General features: G+C 38.3%; 1 protein-coding gene and 1 long non-coding RNA gene across 3 annotated transcripts in view; one reads left to right on the top strand and one right to left on the bottom strand.

The window, feature by feature from the left end:
• Positions 1–57: 57 nt before the first annotated feature.
• On the bottom strand, positions 58–17983 carry FBXL3 (F-box and leucine rich repeat protein 3). Of its 2 annotated transcripts, XM_040487317.1 has the most exons (5): positions 17611–17981; positions 13792–14140; positions 11844–11966; positions 8837–9008; positions 58–2608 (listed from the first exon to the last, which is right to left on the bottom strand). In XM_040487317.1, exons 2-5 carry the CDS (start codon positions 14137–14139, stop codon positions 1965–1967), a joined length of 1287 nt encoding a protein of 428 aa, XP_040343251.1. In that variant the 5' UTR covers position 14140; positions 17611–17981; the 3' UTR covers positions 58–1964. The 2 variants fall into 2 exon arrangements, with proteins under 2 accessions (XP_040343251.1, XP_040343252.1); XM_040487318.1 differs by lacking the exon at positions 11844–11966 and having other exon boundaries at positions 17611–17983.
• LOC121037833 (uncharacterized) overlaps positions 15334–19142 on the top strand; it is a 17101-nt gene continuing 13292 nt past the window's right edge. Inside the window, exon 1 of the long non-coding RNA XR_005794016.1 lies at positions 15334–15376. This is a non-coding gene — a long non-coding RNA (uncharacterized LOC121037833). The remainder of the gene's footprint in view (positions 15377–19142) is intronic.

Genomic DNA, 19142 nt, shown 5'->3' with positions numbered 1-19142 from the left:
TTGTAAAACCAAATATGTATGTTAGTGTCATTTTTAAAAACTATTAATAATACAACAGCATTAGTAACTATCTTTATTCTCAAATTGATAAAAGCATTTAACATATATACTTTACAGTATAAACAAAGTAAGTGCTATGCATTTTGCTTATAAAGTGACTTAAAGTATTTCAAGCATTATATAATTCAATTTGTACAAAAAAGTAAATTTCCGAATAAAGCTTTGGTTAGAACTGATTATGCACTGTCAAATCCATTTTCCAAAGTTGTTCAAGGGAAAAAAGGCTCCATCCACTATCACATGTATTTCTTGTACAAAGCTTTTTAACTATTTAGTAAGGGGAAAATATTACAATAATTGCTTTTAATTTCCCAGTCTGGATCAGCCTTTTTTCTTCTCATTTACATGTGGCCGGAACACCATGACTTTTGAAAAGTATAAATTAGGTACAAAATCACCTTTACTTTTTTCTTGGGAAGGTGATCTATTTAAAAAATAGATTCAATATGTAAGACTGTTGGCTTCCATTATTACCAAGATGCTTTCTAAAAGTTTCAAGCATTACTATATTATTCCATTGGGGATAAATCACTTCTAATTTCCCTTAGGAAGGTAATATCTACTAGCACTAGTGCTCAGAATCAAAGCTTATATAATATCTAAAAACAAAAACAAAACTAAATGTAGCCCCAAACTTAATATTCTTATAGCAATGTATGTTTTACCATTATTCATATGAAAGTAATAAAAATGCTACCTAACTTAAATAATATAAAATAGCGTTGTAACCAAATTAACAATCACAAAACTGCAGACATTTTTGTATTAAAATTTTCCAGTCCACTGAACAATATTTACTCAAAAATATGATTATGAACTTAAATATATCCTCTTTTAAGTTCACTTGTTTATACTGAACAAGTGGTGCTCCTTTTACGATTTTTGAAAATTCTACTTACATAACTATTTAATTCCAAAATGGAAAATGAACCATCACTAAAATTCACTGGAGAATATTCTTTCATGGAAATAATTTATAAACATTTTAAAGTTCTACCTTTAATTATTTCAATTTGGCTTTTTTAAATAGATAAGCTTTTCATTTCAATTACTGTATAATACTTCAAACCTAGCTTAAACAAAGATAAACAAAACCAAGGAGAACTGGCAAAGCATTCCTTGCTTTACATAGGATGCCTCAAAGTGTCACATACATAGTAACATATCACAGAAGAGAATTTATATGGTTTAGCAGATTATAGAGCAAACCTGAAAGTTTATACAAAACTAAACACTGCCTCGCTTCTATTCTGTTTATTTTCTTTTAATTTGATCTTGGCTCTGTTTATTATCTGTCTATAATAACCATTGTGTGACACATACCAGTTTTCTAAGAAATCCAATTACTTATACATACCTCTTCAAACAGCTCTGTAACATATTTGAGAACATTCAACCAATCTCTTTCATTCAATATGATACAGCCTACATTTTTCTCACAAAATGCTCACTGTCCTGAGCTATATTAAACACCTTATAACAGGTGTATGTATAACTGAAGACCCTAAAATGTCAAGTTTACATTTAAAAAAAAATGCATAGAGAACATAACATTTGGAAAACTTCTTAGTACTCACTTCTCGGATATTATAATATATAGGTGTCGTTTCTTTCAGACTGTAAAATGTTTCATCTTTATAACTGACTTACTTTCAGATCTGAACCACAGTTTAAAAATTTTTTCTGAGATTTGACTGCTGTTAGGCTAAAGAAACAGATGAAGTTTTCTGACCAAAACTGGTCTATGGGTCTTCCAATAAACAATCCTTATATATTCAATGCAGATATCAAATTTCCATGCCACAAAATAGAATTACATCAGAACTACAAGAAATAAACTCTTATCATAATACAGTATTCTTAACGTAAAGGTGCTATTCATCATGCCCTACATCATTCAGTCTTTACCAAGTGGGCATCATGTCTGGAAACCACACCCTACCAAGATGCTTGGACACCTCCCAATGGATTTGCTCCAGGCTATATTTTTGGTCAGGAATTAATACTTCTTCCATAATGGATAATTGAGACAGGCGGCCACCACACATCTTCACAAACTCAACAAAGGCACTACATGAGACTTCACATTCCCCTAGTCCAATAGCTGACAAATTTTTACAACGTTCTGCAATGCGAATTAACTCTTCATCAAGTGGCCGTAAGCCATTAGCACATACTACTAGTTCAACTAGTCTAGGGCATGTCATTCCCACACGGCCAAGCACATCTTTGCTTACTGATCTCCCAAAGTAAAGATGGGTGGCAGGTATTTCATACCGAAAGAATGGATCAAATTCCTCTTCATATAAAAAAAAATACATCACTAAGTTCACTTTTGGTGAATGTCTGATGAAAGCATCCCAGCTGCTTTTCTGAATAGTATGGAAGTGTGTCTGTCCAGGATTCTCACTGACTACATCAATGCGCAAATGTTCTAATCGAACGTGTTTTTCAGAAGATAAAGCCAGCAGCAGTTCATCACTTAACAAGTGGTAATTCAGGGCCAGTTCACGTAAGCCATGACACTGATCAGCCACACAAAGGATACCTAGGAAGAAATAGTGTCTAATTATTTACAAATTTTTGTACGAGTTCATCACCTGTTCAAAAAATTTAATCAAATGCATGTCTCAAAATTTTACCATATTTCCCTATCATAAAGCTATACAATTTAAAATTTAGTTATATGGTTGAACTAGCAGAAAGTCACATTTAAAAACCTACTACTAAATCTGTCTATAAGAAAATGAGACTAATTCTAAACCTGATACCATAAAAAGAAATAAAGCTCACTTATAAACTTAGAACAATTATAAATTTGTTTTACAGTTTATTTAGAGAGAGAGAGTACGAGTAGGGGAGGGGCAGAGAGAGAGGGTGAAAAAGAATCCCAAGGAGGCTCCAGATGCCAGTGCTGAGCCCAGTGCGGGGCTCGAATCATGAAATCGTATGACCATGACCTGAGCCAAAACCAAGAGTCAGACGCTTAACCAACTGAGCCACCCAGGTGTTCCAACAATTATAAATTATTAATAAATACAGACGACCCTTAAACAACACAGGGGTTAGGGGCACTGACTCCTGTATAGTTGAAAATCTATGTATAACTTTTGACTCCTCACTTAATTACTAATAGCCTAGTGTTAGCCAGATGCCTTATTGATAACATAAACAGTCAATATATATTTACTTATATTCTTACAACATTCTTACAATAAGAATACTACATTCTTACAACAAAGTTAGAGAAAAGAAAATCATAAAAGAAAATATGTTTACAGTATAATATTGTATTTACTGAAAAAAATCCACAGGTATATGGACCCACAGTTCAAACCCATGTTATTCAAGGATTAGCTACATGTACCATAACTAACGTTTACCCCAGTAATGCATGGACAGTGTTATATTTTTTTTAAAAACTGATTACAAACACCAAACCTATAGGTTAAGCAAGAAAAATTACATGATCATCACTACAGAGGCCAAAAGACATTTTTGGAAATTAAAAATTTAATTCTAATTAAAAAGAAAAAAAAGGTAAAGCCACATAAAAGAATCTATGTAACTAAATAAAACATTTGAAAGGTTGTTAAAAAAGATTTCTATCGGGGCTCCTGGGTGGCTCAGTCGGTTAAGCGTCGACTTCGGCTCAGGTCATGATCTTGCGGTTCATGAATTCAAGCCCCACGTCGGGCTCTGTGCTAACAGCTCAGAGCCTGGAGCCTGTTTCAGATTCTGTGCCTCCTGCTCTCTCTCTGACCCTCCCCTGTTCATGCTCCGTCTCTCTCTGTCTCAAAAATAAATAAACGTTAAAAAAAAAAAAAAAAGATTTCTATCAAGGGAGCAAAATTTTTTTAACAGCTTATTAGTGTCTAATAAACTCAACAAATTTCTCAGAAAAAAATACCAAGATACCACTAGATAAATGAATCAAAGGTAACCAATTCACGTTAATGGAAATAGTAATTATAACTAACAAATTCTTAACATATCCAGAAAGCAGTTCCATAAATGGTCCCTATACTTGGCATGCTATGCTTCAGAACTGCCCAAACCCCTATCAAGCAGATCTTACCAAAGGTCAGCATCTGATTTCTGAAATGGCCTAATACTAAAATTCTACCCCAGACAGCCTATAGTACTTGATAAATGACCCATTCAAACCATTTCTTTCTGGTGTTTAGAAACAAGGATAGGAACAAAACACACATCATATTATCTATTATTTATTGTACAGTATATGTCAGGTACTAAATATACTCAAAAATCTAGAAAAATAAATTATTTCTATTTTGAAGTTGATGCAACTAAAGACAAACACAAACTGAGTGACTCTTAAGTTCATGTGCTTAACTACTGCTTGAGAAGTGACAAGACAGAGGCTCCAATAAGCCAAAGCTTAAAAGCAGTGGGAAGAGAATATAGGCAACAGAATCAGTAAAGAGGTAAACTGAATCACCAGTGTAAGAGTCACCAAAACACATCTGTGCTTTACTATTCAGCCACTACAAAGTTTCTGTTCTCTACAAGGTTTCTGTGTACTTTGAAATAAACCTTCATAACCTGAGCACTTCTGTTCTTTGCAATCTTATAAAGCTTGATATAAAAAGAAAATAAATACACAGGGAATGGAAACCAAAGATGCAAATAAAAGAAACTGAGATATCATTTAATAACTATTACAGCAGTTGTGGCAGGCATAATTCTAAAAGTCCAAGTCCCCAAGATTCTACAACCTAATCCCCAGCACCTGTAATGTGAGGAGATACCACTCCCATGATTATATTATATAGCACAGTAGGCTTTAAAACAAGATTGTCCAGGCAGTTCTAATCTAATCACATGAGCCCTTTAAAAGCTGAGTTTTCTTTGGCCAGTTTCAGAAAAGAAGTCAGACTCACAGCTTCCCTGGCTAAGCAGAGAAGCTAGCTAAGCAATGGCTATATCTGTGACCTACAGAGCTGTGACACTACCAAATGAGTGCTGGTTTAACATGCTAAATTTGTAGTTGTTGGTTATGCAGCAATAGGAAACTTAATTAAACAGTTACTATATAATTCAGCAATTCCACTCCTAGGTATATACCCAAAAGAAATTACACCACTTATCTACACAAAATCTTACACAGGAATTTTCATAGCAGCATCATTCATAACAGTCAAAAGGTGGAAACAATGCAAATATCCATCAAATGATCAATAGATAAATGTGGTACAATCCATACAATGGAATATTATTTGGCAATAAAAAGAAATGAAACACTGATACATGCTAAAAAGTGTATAGAAATTCATTGTTGGTACTATTGTAAATTCACACAACTCATTTAGAAGAAAATACAGCAAAAGGCTGTATATAAAAAAGATCTGGACCCTCTGATCTACTTCTTCCACTTTACCATCTGTCCTATGGAAGAAACTGGTAGAAGCAAACTGCTTCGTGCCAAAATGGTTCATTTTTTAAATCACAGCAAAAATGTAGAAACAAGTATCCAACCTTAAAAGAATTATAAGACAAATGTTGGCTTACCAACAACATAGAACACTAAGTAACTAAATGTTCATTAGTTCAACTAATAATGAGTGTCAAGCACTGGTGCTAAGATGGTAAAGATGCAACATGAACAAGACATCCTTATCATAATAGCAGGCAGCAGAGAATTAAACAAGAATGCTCTGGGTGTCCTAGCAAGGGGATCAGGGAAGATTTCCCAGAACTAACACAGTGAGACATAAAGAATTAGAAGGATCAAGCTAGGGCAAAAGATAGGGGAGAAGGAAAGTGAACTTTATTTCCTGTGTGAACACCCACACATGGAAGAAACACAAGCATTCCAAGAACTGAAGCATTCCAAGCCTTCAGGTCAACATACAGTATGCAAGTAAGGTAACATCTTAAAGGATGAAGCCCCATAGAGAGGCAAGGGCTAGATCATATGGGACCTTGTCAGCCTCAGTAAGTAAGGAGTTTGGATCTTATCTAAAGCATAGTGAGAACATTTGAAGAAAACTGGAGAAAAATATCTGATTTATATTTTAGAAAGATTACTCTGTAGCATAGAAATCACATTAGAAAAGAATAAGCTGCAAGTTAGGAAATCAGTGTAAGAGGGTACTGCACAAAGATTACAGAGACCTGTACTACAGGAGTAAGAGTGGAGATGAAGAAGGCAGAGTGTCTTAGTTCAAGTTGCTTAACAGAATACCACAGACAGGGTGGCTTAAGCAATAAACATTTACTCTTCACAGTTCTGGAGCCTGGAAGTCCAATCTGGATGGTCAGGTTCTGATGAGGACCACAACTCTTCCTGGCTTGCGGATAGCCACCTTCTTGCTATATCTTCACATGGTGAAAAAGATCATCTCTCTCCTGCCTCTTCTTATAAGGGCACTAATGCCATTTATGAGACCTCCACCCTCATGACCTAACTATCTCCCAACCGAACTCCAAATACTACCACACTGCAGCTTAGAGCTTTAGCAATATGAATAGAAGGGGATCAGAATAAATCATCAGTCCACAGTGTAGACTCAAGGCCTATTTCAATGATGGAATCACCAGACCTTGGTGACTGAAAGGATGTAGAAAGTAAGGGTAGGAAGAATCAAGGATGTCTGTCAGGTCCCTGACAACCAGATGGATGGAGCCATTTACTGAGATAGCACAAAGGAAAAAGCAAGAGATTTAGACAGGGGGAGAAGAAAGTTCATTCATCTGAAGCACCAGTGAGACATTCTAGAGGAACTGGGCCACTGGCAGCTCAACACATAGCTCTGGAGTTCCAGAGACACTGTAAGTGGGAAGTATTAACATACAGAATGTAACTGACACAACAAATGATGACGACAGCCCAGAGTTTACATAGTAAAACAAAAAAGGACTCAGCACAGAACACAGTGAAACACCAAAATTTAAGGAATGAAAAGAGAAATCAACACAAGAAATGGTAGGAACAATCACAGAAGAAGGAAAACGACATAATATGGTATCAGAGTCAACAGTCACTAGCGTTGAATGGTGCCTAAACATCAAGCAGTAGACAATTGTAAGGACTATATAAAATAGGAGAAAAGTTTGATAAAATATTCAGTGACTAAAGAACAGAAAAAAATCCTTGATTTCAACTTAGAAAAAGAAATAGTTTTGCATAGTCCCAATATGCAAAATATGAATAGAAAGTAAATATGCAAATATATTAAATTTTAAATTATAATCGTCTAAGGTTATACTCTTAAATTTAAAAGTATTTCAGGTGCACAACTTGCCCAAAAGCCATGAGGTAAGACCAAGCAAGTTTATACTACCCTCTCAGAATTGATGTGTATATTTAATAAAAGTAAATGAACATGAGATGTACCAGGATAAAAAGAATAATGAACTCATAGTCTCACTGAGAACCCAGAGACCCAAAAGCTCTCACAGAGTGTGGGAAGTGCTGAAGTTACATTCAGAGTGCTATGGAAACAACACATGGTGGTTCTAAACCAGAGAGGAGAAAATAAGAACAAAACCAGATCATCTGAGTTGAATTCTGAAGGCTGGCCTGGACTTGGCTAGATGAAGAAGTGGGAGGAAAAAACATATTCCACAAGTACAGTGTACTAACCACACACACACAGGTACAAAGAACCTTAGTTATTATAGGACTCAAGTAAAAGCTACACATGAATGAGTAGCAAACAGGATTAAAAAGATAGGTGGAGGTGAGGATACAAAGGACCTTGTACACTATGAAGCTACGAGGTATGGACCTCACTCCCATAGCAACCCATACAGTAGATAGAAAATGTGACCAAGGTCATGTAAGAAGTAACTGCCAAAAGTCCATTCTTCTTAAGTTCCAGACTGTTTAGATTATCACCTTCAGTAAAAATCTAGAAGTGGCAGAAGCAGCTAGGGAAATACTGCAATAGACTAGCCATTCCTGTCACTAAGACCCTCCCTGTAGGAGACAGAGAAATCTCCATCCAAGAAGAAATCACTTTCTTGGGGGAAGTCTGGGCTTTAGTCATGGCAAGAAGGTAGGAAGTATTTTGTAAAGATATCAAGGATTTAACACTGTCTTTTAAAAACGGGTTTCCCAAGTAACACAGCCAAAAGACTAGGAGGGATGTCAACAGTGGGAGGATGTGTCAGAAATGAAGCATCAGAAAGTAATAATACCAAGTGTGAGTTTATACTTATTTTATAATACAAACTATTTGGAATTTAAATAATCTGAAACTGAATAATGCAGTAATGCTTAGAAAATTCTATATAAGAAAAGTTGGAAACAGCTTTCACAATGCTATTCCCCATTTGATGGGTTCTTGGCTCCAAGATTCAAGTTAGGAAAAGGGTTATCTTGCAAAATGTTAAGGTGGCAACTTCAGTACAACTCTCCTCCCTCTACATAGTGAGATGAAAAGCAATTATGAGATTGCTCTGATTCAAAACCTACCCTGCTGGCTCAACTACAATTAAAGAAAGTTCTACATTATCTAAAGGGCACCTCAGGCAAATCTAATACTGTCCTTTTTTTTTTTTTAATCCATATTCTAACACAGTTTGGACACAAGCTGACAAATAAGAGTAAAAAATAAGTTGAAAATAAGTGTCTAGGCTAGGAATGCTACAGAAATTTATGTTACTGTATCATGACATTAAAAATGTTTATGCAAAAGGGATGAAATAATCATATTAACCCACCCTCAAGGTTAATGATCAGTTTTTAATTCGATAAATACATCAGTCCATTTTAGTAAAATGTTACCTGGCAAAAAACACAACATACCTGCTGGAGAGACATGAGGACAGCTGCTCATTTTCAGCAGCTTGAGTGTATCGCTGTTGTTGGCCACTAGTACTTTGAGGGATGGATCATCTACTGGGGTATCATCTATCTTAAGCGACGACAAGGATTTGGAATTTACAAACACTACTGTCAGTGCAGAAATAAAGTGAGACTAAAAAGCAAAAAAATGGAAGCAGTTTCAACTTTCAGGCATGAGAATTGAGGGAGTGTTCACATGAGACATATAGTTCACATATAGTTCATCTGAACCCTAATGATGTATCCCATAACTGTTTTAGGGGTAGCATCCTTTCACTCTGTTGTTGGGGGTATGGTAAAAAAAGAGAGGTGACTATTTGCTATCTTTGAGAAAAGTCTTTTTACCTGTAGCAAAATGAGATTTCAAGCCTCTAAATCACAAAAAAAAGTAAAAAGATGAATTACAGAATAGGGGATGAGAATACCTCCAGTGTTTTGTAACACTGAACTGCATTCTTTTTTGGTCTGATAGTTAACCATTAAAATAGTAATAAAATTACTAGCATAACCATTAGAAATTAGAATATCAACTCAGGCTCACTTGAAACAAAAAAGCTCACAGAAAATTTGATTCTAAAATAAGCAAAATCATACCTAAATAAAATTCCAAGTTTAAAACTCCTTTAAATACGTTAAATTGTCTACAGTATTTTCAAGCCATTCATTTTAATGTATTTTTCCACAAATATACCAATTATTATTCCATTTATTATATACATGTAATTATCTTTTGGACACAGAATCTGACCTCAAGGAACCACTGTAGGGCAACAGGAATTAAAGCATGGTCAGAGTATGTAACATGGAATCAGCTAAAACCAATGGACGAAGGATCCAGGAATAGGAAAGAGAGGTCAACATATGCTCCGACACCTTCCTCTATATAACCAACCTCACCCTCCACTTACCTTTATAAATTCACTACAGCAATGAAAAGGAATGAGGGCAAGCTAACAGCCAAGAAAGTACAAAGAAACACCATTTGCATGATCACATTCGCTAACTTAATTTTCCTCTACAATTAAATAACTGGTTAACTACTTAAATTTTGATCAGGTAACTTTTTGCCTATTCAAATGTTAACTCTTTCTAATATTTTCACCTCAAACTCAATTATACCTTGTACAGTCCCATTTCATTAGTATACTCATGACTGCATCCTCATGACTGCATCCCTGCCTTCTTTTTTCCATTTCCCTCAGATTTATCTGAGGTCAAATATACTTCTTTCATGTTTTCTACAGTTCTTCCAGGACTTCCAAGGTACAGTAACACCCTGCTTCAATCTTCTACAAGAGCCAAAACGGCGAGGTGAAGAACAACATAAGCATCTTAGGCCCATTTAATAAGGAAGGAAGCCATCCCAGATGCATCATAGTTCCCAAAGACAAAACGACTTCATGTAACTACAGTACTAGTACTAGATCTGTATAATGGTAATCTTGAGTAACAAGAAAAAAAGGAAATTAAATTTGTTCAGCATACCTTTTCATGTGGTATATTTTACTATACCATATCTATTTGTTTTTTTAACTATGGTATGTACACAGAAAATCAACTCAAAATACATCATTTCCCATATGAAGCTTGAACAAGGTGCTACTATACCATGTAAGTCAGTGCTCTGACTTAATAAGAATCTCCTGGATGTCTCATAGGAAGGGGAAATTTGAAACAGGGAATGTAACCCAAAATTTCCAAGTTTCTCAGATGATTTTTATGCACATTAAGTCAGTGCTCTGACTCATGTACTTAGAATCTTAAAATGCTGAACGGAATCTCTTACCTATTTCCCTTATTTTATAGGAGGAAAACATTTTAACTCAAATGTATGTAAAGAACCTTATTTTAAACACCAATTAAGAGTTTGAAATCAACTGGTGATACATTTGTTACAAATATTCCATTCCATAACCACCTGAGTAATAATACACACTCAACTTAGTACTATTTCTTCCTGAATCATTCTAGTAAATTAAACTGTTAGATATGTAAAGGGGTATCTAGATCTTAGTTTGCAGTGTACTCTGAAAAAAACCTTTCAAATTACTGTTGCATGCTAACCTACCCAACATTAGTTAACATACTCAGGAGTCCTTTATCAGCTGCCTTCTAAAAATGCACTTATTTTTTTTCTATTTTAAGAGTCTAGTTATTAGAGACACTATCTTACTATACGCAGGATCATGTTAGAACATATATATGAACATAAATAGTTCACTGTTCACCAAAAAAAAAAAAGCTTTCTTTAAATAAAATCTGTAAAGGGGTGCCTGGGTGGCTCAGTCGGTTAAGCGGCCAACTTCAGCTCAGGTCATGATTTCGCGGTCCGTGAGTTTGAGCCCCGCGTCGGGCTCTGTGCTGACAGCTCAGAGCCCGGAGCCTGTTTCAGATTCTGTGTCTCCCTCTCTCTGACCCTCCCCCGTTCATGCTCTCTCTCCGTCTCAAAAATATATTTAAAAAAAAAAAAAAAGTTTAAATAAATAAATAAATAAATAAAATCTGTAAAGTAATCCAAGTACACTAAATTTGCTCAGGAATAAATCTATACACAATTACCAGAAGATTTTATAAATAAGCTATACCTGTTCTCACTACTGGTACTGTCTACTTTTCTTTGATTGTAATTTCACAAATCTGCTCTGAAAGTCCAAAAAGGAGCTGCTATATGTCTTTTACCTAATTTGCTTCTCAGTTTTAGTCACTTTTAGTACATCTCTTTGCTGAATCCTCTGCAAATTCACTCACTCTTTAACTTTTCCCATCAAGAAGCACAAGGTGATCAGAAAAAGGAAAAGCTTTATTAAAACTCCTATTGCCTGACATTCTAAATAAATAGTAACTAGTTTTCCATTATGTATACTATTTTTCTTACACTCCCATGGTCACTACAAGAAATGACCACTACAAGGGCAGAGCTTCTATCGGATTTCTCAGTAACTGCCAACAACATAAAACCAGCAAATACCTTTGGTAAATCCATAAAGCTTGGCCGAGCCGTTGAAATAAGTCCAAGTGTTTTTAATGAGCAATTTACCAGTTGCGATAATATATCACAAGCTGCTTCAGCTGATTCTTTGCTGCTGTCCACCTTAGAAAAGAACACACCATTTACCTATGCATATATTTACATTTCTCTGTGTAACCTTAATTTTACAGAAGAAACAGTTATTAGTTTATTACATTACAAATAATCTCCATCTAAGAAGGAATGATATGAGAGCAGACAAGACTAGTTTTGGCAAAGAACTTGAATTAAGAACCACTGCTTTATCTAGGTTTAATGTGACCTGTTAAATAAATGCTAGCTATGGGTAATCAGGTATTCATGTGTTACTTTTCAAAAATTATCAGGTAGGTTAAAGATTTAGTAAACATGCCTACATTCCATTATTCATCCCCAAAACAAAATACTATAAGCCTCTGTACTCCTATAAACCACTGTGATTCCTTAAACTACTCTAGACATCTCAAAAAGCCACCCCACTTCAATTATCTCATCACTGCATGAATTCCAGTATGTCCCTTCTGGCAATGAAAAAAAACAAACGGTTCTCTTTGGCATTCTTCCACGTCCTTTTTGCTATTTCTCTCTAAAATATATTCATCTAAACCTTTTACATAAAATTTCTTAGGGATGCCTGGGTGGCTCAGTCGATTAAGCATCCGACTTCGGCTCAGGTCATGGGGTTTGTGAGTTCGAGCCCATGCTGGGCCCTGTGCTGACAGCTTGGAGCCTGCTTCAGATTCTGTGTATCCCTCTCTCTCTGCCCCTCCCCCGCTCATGCTCACTCACTCTCTCTCAATAACAAACATTAAAAAAATTTTTTTATCTTTTTCTTTGAAAACCCCATATCATAAAGCCATCAATAAGCAGAATTCAGTCTCCATTAAACAGTAATAGCAATTAAGTTTCAGTCAATCATAATCTCCATTTTTTTTTTCAACGTTTATTTATTTTTGGGACAGAGACAGAGCATGAACGGGGGAGGGGCAGAGAGAGAGGGAGACACAGAATCGGAAACAGGCTCCAGGCTCTGAGCCATCAGCCCAGAGCCCGACGCGGGGCTCGAACTCACGGACCGCGAGATCGTGACCTGGCTGAAGTTGGACGCTTAACCGACTGCGCCACCCAGGCGCCCCCATTTTTTTTTTTTTTAAGAGAGGGAGCACAAGCAGGGGAGATGGGCAGACGGAGAGAGAGAATCTTAAGCAGGCTCCACACTGAGCATGGAGCCCAATGCGGACTTGATCCCACAACCCTGGGATTATGACCTGAACGAAATCAAGAGTCAGATGCTCAAATGACCGAGCCACCCAGGCACCCCTTCACATTTTTTATTTATTTTATTGTATATTTCTTCCTCAAACTTATTCAAAATAATTCAATGTGACTGACAGCTTTAGTAAATGATTTATACTTATTTAGTAGCTGCTTCTGTTCTTTTAATAAATTATGAATAATTATGATAAAAATAAAAAAATAACTATGTTAAAAATTATGATAAAAGTAACAGCTGGAATTAGTTATGCAGCTTCTAAATGATTTAAAAAGTTTTTTTTTAATGTTTATTTATTTTTGAGAGACAGAGGCAGACTGGGAGCAGGAGAGGGGCAGAGAGAGAAGGAGATACAGAATCCGAAGCAGGCTCCAGGCTCTGAGCTGTCAGCACAGAGCCCAACGCGAGGCTCGAACTCAAAAACAGCGAGATCATGACCTGAGCCGAAGTCGGATGCTTAACCGAATGAGCCACCCAGGTGCTCCTCTGCAGCTTCTAATGTATACAATAATTCTAATCATTAAGAACTTTCTCTAAAAAGGCAATATTTTAAAAACATGAGAACATATTTTGGCTTAGGATAAAAAAAGCCACTGAATATACTTTATTTTTTAAAAGAAGGATTTAAAGTATTACCTTGAAGCTGACATATTGCAGATGGTTTGAATGTCTTTTAATAATCTGTTTGATCAGCTCTGGGTGTGTAGCTTTCAAGTAAGATGTAGCTGGCTGATTCAGTTCAAATTCAAAACATCTCCACAAGTCAGGCATGTGAAATACCTGGTTCCAGTTGCGGCAAACTTGTGAAGCATGAGCCCGGTCAAGAAGAGGCAAATACTTAAATACTTGGAGAATAATGTCCTGAAGGAGATTACCCCAATCACAAGTCTGAGATTGCTCATTTGTAGTCCTCAGTTTCTTAGATTTCTCTGCAGTACCTTCTTCTGATAAATTATGGTCACTATCTCTTCCTCCTCGTTTCATCCTATTCAGAAAAAATGCATCATTTTTTTCATACTTAACTTTTGAATAGCAATAAATCCAACATTCGTTTTGCCATTGAGATACATATATGGATGTTTATAAATGCAAACACAAACATGAGGAACTGGACCAGTAATTCAAGAATATCAAAACAAAATATAATGAAAAGTGCCAGTGGAGACCAACTGTTGTTTTACAAATTCTATACAGGTATTTTTAAACATTTGTGTTTATACTGTACTACTGGCAGGGGGAGGGAGAGATACCATGATTTTGAAACTAAACCAAAAATTATAGTCAACTAAAAGCAGTATTAAAAAAAAAAAAACCCTACAGTGACACCTGCTAAAGCTTTCTTAAAAGTCATCTAAGGATACCTGCTATATTTGAGTTCTTGAATTCAAGGCACCACAGTCCCAGGAATCTCTAGAGAAGATACGAAGTAAGTAGCCCATAGATCTCTCCACGTTGAATAGTCTGTAATATGTTACTGCCAGACACAATCTCTACTTAAGATAAGCAAACCCATCCCTACTATGCATGGTTTGGTCTGAAATGTGGTTTCTTCTTCCAGCACATCTCTTAGTATGGCAATGGTTACCCTAAGTTGTATTTCCGAATGATAGGTATATGTTTATTCTGTGTATTTGTACGATCTTCATTGCATTTGTTTCTTTGAAATAGTCTTATTGCAAAACAGTAGTATGGCTAAAAGAATGGGCTCTGGAATCAAGCTCCCTGGGTTTGAATTGTGGCTCTACCTCTCCCTGGTTATGTGGCCTTGAACAAATTATTTGGCCTTCCTGTGCTTCACTTTGTAAGGTGGGGATAATAACACACAGGATTCTTGTGAGGAATTAAACAGTAGTAGGGCTTAAAAAGAGACAGAGGATGTTGAACTCAAATACAGGAAAGTAGTCCAGTATTAAAGACTTTAAAGTGTATGACAAAGAAATGAAACGTGTGAGAAAATACAAGAACACATGCTTATATATGAGAAACACACACTGGTACAGGATTCACCACACTAAGGTAGTAACTAACCATAAATAAGTGGGATTATACTGTACCATATTATATAAACACAGTAGTAGGATAACAGTGGTGGCATTACAGGTGAATTTTTTTTTTTTTTTTTTTTTTTTTTTTTGCCAGAGAGAGCACAAGCAGGGGAAGGGCAGAGAGAGATGGAGAGAAAATCCCAAGCAGGTTCCACGCTGTCAGCACGGAGCCCAATGTAGGGCTCCAACTCACCAAACCGTTGAGATCGTGACCTAAGCTGAAATCAAGAGTTGGACACTTAACCACCAAGCCACCCAGGTGCCCCTATCTCATACACATTCCTTTTAACGTCAATGAATTACAGTGTAATCAAACAGGTCTTGTTTTGATTTGTTATCTGGAAAAATAAGTATTGCAAACTAAGGGGGGTAATTGCAGACTACTCACTAGTACCCATTTAGTTTAGAGCCTGCGACACTTTTATATCTACAGAGTAGTTCTGGCAGAGTGGTAGTTTGGATTTGGAGTCATAGCTTTTGAAAAGGATGGCTTGTGGCTCCAACTCCCTTCTTCTGGCATATCTGTGTATAAGAATTTGATTCCTGTGTGGGATGAAGGATGTGTATGTGTATGACTCTTAACCAAATAGATCTCTGTGGGATCTCTTTACCCAAGAGCTAGTAAAACTTGTGAAAGGGGACTGGGGGCTGGAAGGAAACAAAACGGCAAAGCCTCCTGGCCTTCTTGCCGTTAAAATCTGCCCAGGAGATCTCAGCATGTATGCAATGAATTCCTCATTGATCCTACTTCCAAGTCTGTGAGTTGGATGATGTAAATGAAGTAAATGATGTATATTCTACTGAGCAAGGAGAAAACAGAATGACAAAGGTGATGGCAAGAGGGTAGTTTTATGGAACATTAAAACTTACTTGTGAATCTGAGAATACGTTTTGTAATGTGTTTAGTGAAAAGGTAGTATAATCCACAATACAACCTTTAATATAAAAAAAATCTCTTCTAGTAATAATGTCCCACTAGAGGTTGAGGTAACAGTGTCATTATGACCCATTTTTCTGCTTTACCTTATCCTGAAGGCTTAATTTTAGCATAGAAAATATGGGTCAAAGAACAAAATCATAATGTGGCTTATAATTTCTCTGACTACCTGAAACTACTCACAATTTTGAAATACGGAGATTCAAAAAAGAATGAAACTGTCTTTATAATTTCTTCTCCTTAGTAGAGCACCCAAACCAGACCTCTTCAAGGCTCCAGCAGTTCAATTTCAAATTGCAACTTTTCTAGGCCCCAAATAATTGATGCAACTTAGGTCACTAGAGCATTTGGTGAGGGACTGATATTATGAAGCACCAAAAGGAAAAACAAACAAACCATTAATGAGGAAAAACTAGAGTAGTTGAGCAGCATAGGGAGTTACTGAACTAATCTTAGTATTTCCATACCCTCGGAAAGTAGTAGTAAATTTGTTCATCAGAGAAAGAGTGGAGAATACTTCAGCTGTGTGTCCATCACTGTATTAAACACTTTTAATAAACTGTACATTTAGTAAACTGTAGGACTTTTAAAAGCCCATTTGTACACAGCTCTAAAAAGCTTGTTTTGGCATCACATTTCCTTTCCATTTGCCTAATATCAAAATTCACTTGCATTCTTTGGCTGGAATACAAGAAAAAAAAAAAAAAACAGTGGGACGAGATTAACTCTCAGAACTAGATGGTACGAAGAGTGTGGTGGCGAAAATGTGTCTAGGTGTCATCTGTAGATAACTCAGAGTTGATGGTATTTTTATAAATATTTCAAAAGAAGAGGACAAAAAGACTCTATTTAAAAGATCTGGCTCACTGAATGCATTGGACATCAGCAGCAACAAAATAATAGTAATCTAACCTCTTGGCTTGAAGACGCAGGTCAATCACTGAATAGGCTGCTTCCTGATCCCCGTGGCCAGCCCCACCTGAACCCGCCGCCCACGCCTAAGGCAAGCGCCAAGCGGCTCCTCCTCACAAGCGACCAAGTTTTCCACTGGGCTCCGGGACCGGGACGTCCCCTCCTCCCGCGCCACCTCCACGGATTGGCTCTCCCTGACGTTTCTCACGCGCTCTACCCTGAGCAGTGTTTTGACATCTTCAACGCCCCTCGTTTTTTTCAAGCTACACGCACGGGCACAGCCCACGCCGGGAAGAGCCTGGCAGAGCGCGAGCTCTAAGGTGCCTGTCGCCAACCCTGCCAAACCGGGCGACAGCAGCCGCGGGCCCGCATTCACACCACGCCTTGTTGACATGTTTTGAAGCAGGCATCGCGGGGAAACGCCCCCAAGCAGGCTCTAAGGTCTGGGCGCCGCGCCCGGGACCCCGCGCCCCTGATCCGCCCTGCCGCCCACGAAGGTCGGCGGACCCACCCCAGCCCCGCAGTCACAGCGGGGCTCCGGCCCTGCCCCTCCGCCGTTACCTGCTGCCGGGGGCGGCTTCCCCCAAGCACCACCCCGGGCTCCGAGGACGGCGGCGGCTGGTCCCGCGGCTCTCACATGAGGCCCCCAGGGAGCCCCGCTTCGCGCTCCCGCCGCCGCGACCCCCCACGCTCAGCCCGCATCCGAGGCGCTGGTCCCGCGGCGGACGCCAACGCGGCTCCACCTTTGCGGTTCTGGCTGCTCCAGGAGAAGCCTCCTTTCTCAGTCCCACGCAACCCGCGTTCTCCTTCCGGGACCCCTCGTAGCTGCGAAAGCCTCCTTCGGCGAGCCGCGGCCACCGCGTAGGGCCCCGCCGCCTCGGCCCACACAGCGACTCCAAAATGGCGCCTGGAGCTCGCGGCCGCGCGCTTTCCCCGGCGCGTCTCCGCCCGTGGGGGCGAGCGCGTGTCCGCCGGGGCGGGCCCGCGGAGGGAGGGGGAGGGCGGGAGTGGGTCGCGCCCGCCGAGAGCGCGCGCCGCCCGTGCAGATGGGGGCCTCCGCCTCTTGGTTCCAGGAGAGTGGGCAGCTTTCCTCCCTGCGACGCTACTGCTACCCTTAGGGGATTTTTTTCCTTTTGAAGCCAGTGTGGGAGGGCTGGAGCTAGCTAGATGGCCAAGAGACTATCTGCTGTTGAAACTGGAAAGTTTAGGGAGGTGGAGCAGGAAAGGAAAAAGGAGGGAGTGTCTCTGAGCCTGCTGCATCCAGCAGCTGGTTCTCCGAGGCAGAAAGACAAACTGTAGCTGCTGACCGCTGACATACCTCTGCACCGCGAGGCTCGACCTGGAATGGCCACGACAGCACCACGGAACTCAAGGGGTTAAAATACAGGCTCTAAAAATTTACACACAGCATATGTACATAAGGTGTTCTTAAAAACTGAGAGGAATTATCGCAGAATGGTGGCAGTGTTAATAACACTGGGATTGCAAATGATTTTTATATTTAAAATATTTGTATTTTCTAATTTTTTAAAACAATTTTTATCATCGTTATTACTTTTTAAAAACCACTTATAAAGGAGATAGACTCCTGGGACGCCTGGGTGGCTCAGTTGGTTAAGTGTCCATCTTGACTTTGCACAGGTCATGATCTCGTTCATGAGTTTCAGCCCTATATGGGGCTCTTCCCTGACAGCATGGAGCCTGCTAGGGATTCTCTCTCTTCCTCTCTCTTTCTTCCCCTTCCCTGCTCATGCTTGTTTGCTCGCTCACTCGCTCTCTCTCTCTCTCTCAAAATAAATAAAAAGAAAAAAGTAGATAGACTCCTGAAGTTTGTAAAGCTTTCTGAAACATAGTAAGGAAAGCATAAAGGACTAAATGGCTATTTAAAAAATAACCCACAAGTGAAGCCTTTTATCAATCCAGGCATTTTTGTGTGTAAGTGCTACCAACTTAGCTTGTTTTAACAGTTTGGATTTGGGATACTGGGTTTTCTTAAAGTGAGAAATGTCCTTACATACAAAATCATAACTTGAATCATGTGTCATTCCTCCTTCCAACCTCAAAAATAAAAAGAAAGTGATTTTTCACCCAGA

This window comes from Herpailurus yagouaroundi, unplaced genomic scaffold (genome assembly GCF_014898765.1).
Source record: "Herpailurus yagouaroundi ecotype Mexico unplaced genomic scaffold, PumYag 164, whole genome shotgun sequence".
NCBI classification, from domain to species: Eukaryota; Metazoa; Chordata; class Mammalia; order Carnivora; family Felidae; genus Herpailurus; species Herpailurus yagouaroundi.
This window is presented reverse-complemented; position numbering and strand designations above follow the sequence as displayed.

Excerpts from the sequence above, each read along its gene's own strand:
- FBXL3 (XM_040487317.1), bottom strand. The coding sequence starts at position 14,139 with ATGAAACGAGGAGGAAGAGATAGTGACCATAATTTATCAGAAGAAGGT. Across the intron at positions 11,967-13,791 it reads TGCAATATGTCAGCTTCAAG|GTGGACAGCAGCAAAGAATC; the intron begins GTAATACTTTAA and ends TTCTTTTCTAAG. Across the intron at positions 2,609-8,836 it reads TCCTCATGTCTCTCCAGCAG|GTATCCTTTGTGTGGCTGAT; the intron begins GTATGTTGTGTT and ends ATTTCTTCCTAG.